General features: G+C 36.7%; 1 protein-coding gene across 3 annotated transcripts in view; it reads left to right on the forward strand.

The window, feature by feature from the left end:
• Nucleotides 1–5,874, forward strand: part of HMGCLL1 (3-hydroxy-3-methylglutaryl-CoA lyase like 1) — a 55,709-nt gene extending 49,835 nt beyond the window's left edge. For 2 of the 3 annotated variants that reach the window (XM_087916096.1, XM_087916103.1), the window contains exons 8-9: nucleotides 881–1,006; nucleotides 4,441–5,874. In XM_087916096.1, the coding sequence (XP_087772222.1) occupies nucleotides 881–1,006; nucleotides 4,441–4,542 (228 nt within the window). In that variant the 3' untranslated portion in view covers nucleotides 4,543–5,874. The remainder of the gene's footprint in view (nucleotides 1–880; nucleotides 1,007–4,440) is intronic. The other variant, XM_087916106.1, reaches the window with a different exon arrangement.
• Nucleotides 5,875–8,719: the final 2,845 nt, after the last annotated feature.

Here is an 8,719-nt window from a genome sequence, read left to right on the forward strand (position 1 = left end):
TTTGTTCATTTTAATAACTTTTCCTCTTGCTGTTATTATATTTTTATTGTTTGCTTTTCCAGTTTTATGTGTTCTTTCTTACTACGTTTTCATCATGTGCTCCTTTTTATTAAATTGTCTGATTTTATGATTAGCATTTATATTAATCTATCTACATTTAATAAGAATACAAGATATTATTTTAATGCTTCATCATATGAACTTCTAAACTATTTTCCATGCCCACTTTAGCTTCAGAAAAATGCTTCTCACTGCATATAAGTCTGACAAGTAGCTTTTTTTAAATAATTCAGTATTTTGGGGCTTCTGTAAAGTTTGTATTTTGCCTTTTGCATCCATCTGCTGTATGCCTTGAGTTATATTAATGTAAGTTTGCTCTATGAGGTATACAATGATTTGAGTCTATATGAGTTTATAATGTATTATTATTCAAACATGAACAGCATTCATAAAAACATTGGCTGTGTTATATTTGAACTCGAGGACGAAATTAATTGTAATCTCAGAGACATCCATTTTAGAACTAAGTTCCTAGTTGTAAATAGCCCTATATCAAATTAGGACTATTTGACAATAGTGATGAGTTCCCAGATGCTCCAGATGCCCCAGTCTCCAGATGCTATGACTGTATTTTAGAAATGGCATAATTGTGTTGCATCTGTGTTGAATGTTTATCTAAAATAAGCCATGCACAATCAAGATTAAAGTATGATAGCATAAGACTAAAATGGCATCTGGATCATTGAAGAAAGGCATGCTCAAATATAGATTGCAGAAAATGCTGCTAAACATTTTTGTATGCAGAGTGCACTAGTGAGCATTTTTAATTGAGGACTATCTCTCCGATGGAATATCTATCATTACCCTTATTGTTTTCTAGATGGGAGTTCATGTTGTGGATTCTTCTGTTTCGGGTTTAGGAGGTTGCCCTTACGCGAAAGGTGCCACTGGAAATGTAGCCACAGAAGATGTGATATACATGCTTAATGGCATGGGAATCAACACAGTAAGTAATTCTCATATATTTATTGGATTCTGCATAATTGCTAAAATTGGGGGGGGGTGTCATTGAAATAGCATATATGTCATGCCTGTTGTACTGATTTCAGACAGTATCATGTGTTACTCTTTTACACCTTGCACTAAAAGGCTATACAGATTTGGTAAATGAATCAATCAGTGCCCACCAATGTATTCTAGGACAGCAATCTGTCTGGGGAAATTGGCTTTTCCACAGAACAGATATATCTCTGTTACAAAGGGATTGCCTAATTTTTCTCCTAATCTTATTTATGCATGTTTGATTTTGTATAAAGGCCTAACTAATTTTCCCAGGATCGGAATGGATCTCAAGCAATTATAAAACTCTTTTTAAAACAATTTTAACCCTATTACTTGAATTCTAAACTTTGGAGTTTATTTTCTTATCAAATTTTTGATAGTAGATTCCATTTACTAGAATTAAACATTGCCCTATGTTTACATTATTCCCATTTACATGTTCTTTCTTGGGTTGTTGCTAAAGAACACAATGGATCTTTTTAAAAGCAGTTGTACTTTCAGATGAGCTGAGACCTTTGAAGTCACAGTTAATCCCTCGTTTAGAACAAGGTTCACAATGATTAGATCAAATTGTCAGTTTACTTTGGGAAAGCTAAGACATGGCTGTGTATAATTTTGCAAAGGTCAGCTCAATGAACATCTGGCAAGTGAACATTTGATTTAAGGTGCCGAAACATTTTTTTAGGATAACATGTACGAGTCAAAAGAATATTAGAATCCCAAAACAGTACTATTTTTGCAGAAGTCTCTGCTCGTCAGATTTCTTGCTAGTTTACTTTGTGCCTAGATATGCATTTGATAAATTTACTTCTAAGTAGAAGTATGTATGGGATCTCAGTTTGAATCTGATGCCACTTTTAGATTCCCTGATCAGCTCATTTCTCTTGCAGCAGGATTCTTTCCGTTTCCTCCATCTTAAGCTAAAATAGAAACCACCTTTTGAAGGCACCACGCTAGAAACCAGGATTGATTCTCATTCATTCTCTCTTTCTCTCTCTCGCTCTCTCTGTTGTGGGGCAAACAGGGGGAAAAGGAAGTATTAGATACGTTGTTCACCTTGAATTAGTTATAAAAATAATAAAGGGGATAAACAAACAAACAAACAAATAAATAAAAATAAATAAATGTGTGTGTCTGTATTGGAACATGTTCTTACACTCTGGCACAGATGCTCACTTTCAATAGTCCCTAAGATTTCCTCTTTAGTCTGTGGAGGGGTCTGTCTGATCACTGCCTCCATTCATTCTTCATAAAGAGATTTCCTCTTCAAGCCAGTCTCTCAGGAAGAGGCCAGGGGATTCTCCTTTTTCTCCCTCTCCTTCCCTTTTATAGTTAAACTGGGTGGCAAGGATGGATGAAAGGCTAAATTCCCCTAGGAGAATGAAACAGAGAGAATTTCAGAAGGAAGTACCACTTGTTTGATACTCAGGTTAAGGCTAAGAAGCTACTGGAACACTGATGACTGTGAGAGATAAAAGAAAAAAGGAGCTAGTTTAGTCAAGGCTAGAAAGCAGGAAACCATGAGTTCAAATCCCATCTTAGTCATGAAAGCCAGCTGGATGACTTTGGACCAGTCATTCTCTCTCAGCCCAGATCACCTCACAGGGTTGTTGGTGTGTGGAAAAGAGGAGGAAATGTGTTGGATATGTTCGCCTCCTTGAGTTATTTGGAAAAATAATACAGTAACAAATAAATGAAATGTAAATAAATGAAATGTCTTGCATTCTATAGGTTGTAATTCACAGGTGCAAAAAGGCATGGAGGAACAGCGCCTTGTAGGTAAAACAAAACAGATAGATTTGAGATCAGTCCACAATGTAGACGGCTTAATTTCTTCTACTTCTGTAAGCCTGCTTCAAGTTGTGGCATATTTCTTACTCTTTGGAGGCCAGATGCTCTCCTCCATGACTCTGAAGAAGGGCAGTATGGGCTTTCCCCTTCTCTGTTTCAAAGCCCACGTTTTGCTTGATTGGTTGTTGAAAGTTTAAGTTTCCTGGGTTTTGCTAGATTTTGCCCATTCTATTGATTGATTAATTGAATGATTAACCCATCATTCATGATACACGATGTTTAGATGCTGGAAAATGTGCAGAGAAAGGCAGCAAAGATGATACAGGGTCCGGACGCTACATTGTATGACAAACAGTTGAGGGAACTAGGTGTATCTAGCCTATTGAAGAGAACATAATATTTGTCTTCCAGTACTTTTGCGCTAACACAAAGAAGAGGAGATTGACTTATTCCCAATGGCTTTAATTAGATGGTTCGTCCCTTAATTTCATAGAACAATGGATCTTGATTTGACAGGTAAATAGCTTTTCAGAGTGGTTTAAAAAAGTAACTTTAAAACACACACGTATACATACCCACACATCAGAAGCAAAACTTTGAAATACCATAATTTAAAAGTATAAAAGCAATTAGCAAAATTGAAGGAAAAAAGACCATAAGCAAGCAAAAACTAACTTATAATGGAAAATAAAAGAAGCTATATCTGGCACCAATATAATACAAGGTTAATGTCAGCTGAACGTATATTGACAGTTTCACATTTAGGGTGCCATCACCAAGTGGTCCTATTGCATTTTAAATCAAGCACCAGTTATCATGGTATACTGGAGGCCCTGAAGGACTAGGATCTTCAGATGTTCTGGTTACAAGCAATGAGTAAGGGTCTGAGCCAAATTTTTGAATTATACCGAGGCCAAACAGTGTTAATGTTATTGTTTCCAGGGCATAAATATAATATGATTATATTTCTCTTCTCCTACTTATCAGACTGGAGAGCCAGTTTGGTGTAGTGGTCAATGCATCAGGCTAGAAATTGGAAGTCTCTGAGTTCTAGTCCCATCTTAGAACAAAAGGCCAGCTAGGTAACTTTGGACCAGTCACTCTCTTTCAGCTGTAGGAAAAAGATAAAGGCAAACTACTTCCAAAATCTTGTCAAAAAACCTGCAGGGACTAATCCGTGCAGTTGCCATGAGTCAACACTAGCTCGAAGGCACAAAAGTAGTAATAATTTTAAAAGATGATCACTCTGAAGTTTGGGTAATTCAGATACCCAATTTTAGATAATGTGACTGCAAGTTCTGAACCAACTTCAGAAGCCCATATAAAATTCTTTGAAGTATTGTAATGTGATGTAGTTGTTAAAAAGCTTTGGAGACATAAAGTATTAGAATGCTGCCAGATACTAAAGTATACAGAAGGTAAGTCAAATAAGCAGACTCAGAAGGTTTTCAGGATATGGATGTTTGATGAAGAATTTAGGATCATCACAAAGCACACTCTATTTCCCTTTCCTGCTGAACATCTTGAATAGTTTTATATGAATAAACATATTAAAAATATTTCTTTCTCTTTCTTCCTCAATTTTAGGGTGTGGATCTTTACAAAGTTATGGAAGCTGGCAACTTCATCTGCAGAGCTTTGAACAAGAAGACCAATTCTAAAGTTGCTCAAGCTTCATTCAGTAATTGAGCTGGAAAAGAAATGGTGGCATTCTTAAAAAGTTAAATATTTATCCATCAGTGGGCATTTCCTGTTTATAGTTGCAGAAACAAGCATATTGCAATTTTTTAAAAAAAATCATCTGAAGGGAACAGTAGCATTACGGTTGATATGAGGTCAATGGCAGTCATGAATTAAAAGACCAAAGTAGAAAGCCTTCACTTGAAATTCTGAATGATTTTTTCCCCCTTTGGGTCCTTGGATGGGTGCCTATTGTAATTTACCATGGACTCTCTTTATCAGATCATAGCGCACTTCTGATGTGATGCTTTTAGTATATAAATGTTTCCCTATTGTACTCTGTACCAACAAGAGTGCATACTCTTTTGCTTACAAATGAAGTAGGCTTGCTACATGAATTGAAAAATAAGTTTGAGACAATCTGAACTGAGCAAGCATACTGTTACATAATGTAGTGCTGCTGAATTTGAATTGAGTTTATCTTGCTATGAGTTCTGCATATCAATAGTGAAGGGACAAACAATCAAGAAATATGCCACAATCTAGCACTTGGTATAGCAAGAGCAACCATAAATGTCTTGAAAAAAAATATTCACATGCTGTGATGTGTCTGTACTCCCAACATCAGAGGTGTGCAGCCAATGGTTTTCCGTGTGACACTGTATGGAAGTTGGACTTTGAAGAAGCAGGATAGAAAGAGTATTGATGCTTTTGATATTAGAGATGAATCATCAAACAAATCAACCTCTTGACTTCTCATTCCAAGCATAAATGACCAGGCTCAAATTATCCTACTTCAAACACATTATGTTTGACTTAGCTCTCTTAGAGAAGGCTCTGATGCTGGGAATGGTGGAAGGGAAGAGAAGAGGATCACTAGCAGCAAGATGGATGGACTCAGCTCCAGTGGTGATGGAGGCACCTCTGAAAGGGCTGATCTTCATGGAGAAAATCATTATGAATCCGCACTGATTTGATGGCGTATAATCAATATGCAGATCGGACTCCAAACTATGCGTAAGCAATATAGGATGGTCCAAATGTGTTGAACATTATCAGCCTCAAACCAGCTTGGCTAATGGTAGTAAGAAGTGATAGGAGGTAGCCATCCCTAGTGGCTAATTCAGGAAAATATATGTCATAATTTATTGGTGACTCTTATAAAATGCCTTAGAACTTTATTCAATTTCCTTCCATTTTTATTTTTATATCTTTGCTTAAAATGTATTGTATATGTGTATGCTTCTGGAAATATTTGTCCGTGTACTAGATGATATATTTATAAAACTCTGAGCAAGTATATGCAAAATATAAAATCAATAAAAGGAATCTCTGCTCAGAGCTCTTTTAACTTCTGTTACGTGATCAACTGCAGCTCTCAGTCTGTAAGAAACCCTCACACCATGCTAAAGGGCCACAAGAAGGAGCACAATATGGTCAGTCTCCTATTTTGAAAATGTGTATTAGAATTAGATTGAGCACAGCCACTGAGATAAAGATTAATGCCCAGCGTAAGAAGAAATGACGTAAATAAAATCTTGGATTGCAAAAAGAGAATAATGGACAAATTGTGTTTGGTTTGGTGGGTCTGGATTAGGGGATTCAATTGCTTCACTTACAGCTGATCTTTTTAACCATCTTGGATACAATGGGCTGCAGAATTTTAAAGACAGTAAGTACATTGTTAGCTCTTAATCAAGCTTTTAGTGTCTCATAAATATTTGCAGCAATTTATGAGGTCCATCGTTGTGTGTGGCCTGTTGTACAATTTATTTCTGCAAATTACCTCTTTCTGTTTCCCAAGTCATTATGCTCTAAACCAAGAGCCAAAACTGGATTTGCTATGAGTAGCATTTTTGCAGTGTTTTACTTATGCCTGACATCTGTTAAGAATATGAAGGACTTTATCTTGTTCCAAGAGTTTGTAGGAAATGGCAGCCTGCCACATTCTCCAAATTTGTGGCGTCCTCCTATAGTTGTGACATACATTACAGTCATTGTAATCAACTTTAATCTCTCATTTTTGAGTAAGTGATATTTAATACTGCTGCTGTGTGTTGGGGTTTTTTTTTAGTGAGGATGTTTAGAGGAGCAAATTTTACTTTACTATGCAAACTTCCTGAAAAGTTGTGGCTGTACTGTGGCAGTGTTAATCACTCTCTCCCACAATGCCATTTGAAAGAGAAGGGGTGATGTTTGTCCAGGTTCTTGTGTGTATATACACCCCTCAGCCAAATAAATGGCTGGTCAAATTTGAATTAGAACCATGGACTGGGAACAAAAATAAAATATTTTATCCCTCCCAATCCCAGTAGAAATTGTACCCCATCTTCTGACAAGTAACTACTTCAGAAAGGAAAAATTGCCCTTGCAATATTTGTTTTTAAAATTAGATTCCCATTTTAGGATTTAGGATTATAGCCTACAGTAGTGGATCAAGAATATGTCCCTTAAAGCCAAAAGTGGAAATGTTTAGATCATGTTCCTTATATTGGATTTTCTTCGGTGGTGGCATCACAAAGAAATTGAATGCAATTGAGCATGCTAATTACTGTAGGTTATTCAGAAAAAGCTGTTTAATCACTTCTGTCTTTCTACAATCTCATCAGTTCAAATACAGAAAGCATTTTTCAGTCCTTGTAAACTGAAAAATGGCCAGTATTTTATAAAGCGCCATGAACAACAAATTATACAAAAAATACCTTCCCAACACTTCTTTTCTGAATCTCTGTCTTTCATACAGGAAGTTATGTCTGTCTCATACACAACTCTGTTAAGAGGAACGGTTTGCCTACTTTTTCAGTTTTCCTGGAAAAATTCCCAATGAGAATTGGGACTTGGGGTGAAAAATAATTGGAGGATGTAATTATTGGCTGTAAAGAAAGACCATGTAAACATTTCACTATTATTATTTCACTAAATACAGGTAGCCCTTAACATACAACAATTCCCTTAGTGACCGTTTGAAATTACAATGCCACTAAAACAAAGTGACATGACTGTTTTTCACACTTATGACCGTTGTGGCCCCCACAATCACATTAACAAAATTCTGACATTTAGCAACTGACTCATATGTATGATGGTTGCAGTGTCCCAGGGTCGTGTGATCACCTTGCCTGATTCACTTGAAAACCGTGTTGCTAACCTAACAACTGCAGTGATTCACGTAACAACTGTGGCAAGAAAGGTCATAAAATGGGGCAAAACTCACTTAACAAAGGTCTCACTTAACAATATAATTTTTGGGCTCAATTGTGGGTGTAAGTTGAGGACATCCTGTACATCTATTCATTATTTTCACCAAGTCTGTATCTTAAGATATGAAATCTTAGGATATGAAAAAAATACAAGGTATCCTCCAAAATATATAATCAATTATAAGTAAACCATCTGGGCAGAAGACATCAATAATTATTGACTGTACTTTCCATTCAGAGTTGATGATATTGATCTATAGCAGGGGTGTCAAACTCACAGCCCGCAGGCCAGATGTGCTGGTCCCACCCCCACCCGGTTTAATGAAGGGGAAAAAGTCACAATACATCATGTGACACCGCGAGTTTGACACCCCTGGTCTATAATTACCTGAAGAGAATATATTTACCATTAATTATTGTTAATCAGCACTTCCAATCAGCTATTATGAGCAACGATTCACCCAAAAAATGAGTTTATCTTAAGTAACATTGGAGACAGATTTCTTCTCTGCATGAGTTTTCAGAAATTAAAACAAATTATATGTCAGCATACATATAGCTAGTTGTACTGGAGGTGAAAGGGAGGATAGTGAGGACCTGATTTTCATACTTGCAGACCAAGTTACACAAAGGGTTTAGGCCGACTCACTTCCACATATGAATGATCCATGGAAGCAATTACATGTAGAGCTCAAGCTCCTCACTACGATCGGTTCCATACCAGTAGAGATTTGTCCTTCACTTGTTCTAAAAGTGAGTAGGAGCTGCTCACCATTCCTCTTTGTTGGATTAAGAGGAACATGGACAGCGTCACTGACATGAACAGGTTTTACAGACATCTAACAGGATTTAAGAAAGACATTATTTCCACTGCAGCTGGCAAGAAAAACCACCAGACTCTTCACAATGCCTTGAAATGATTCTCCATGGTTATCATTGCTGGTAGAAAAGGTTCTACCCACAGGGGAATTTTGTGTAAGGCCCCT

Source organism: Pseudonaja textilis, chromosome 1, assembly GCF_049901715.1.
Source record: "Pseudonaja textilis isolate UNSWEBS1 chromosome 1, rPseTex1.2, whole genome shotgun sequence".
NCBI lineage: Eukaryota > Metazoa > Chordata > Lepidosauria > Squamata > Elapidae > Pseudonaja > Pseudonaja textilis.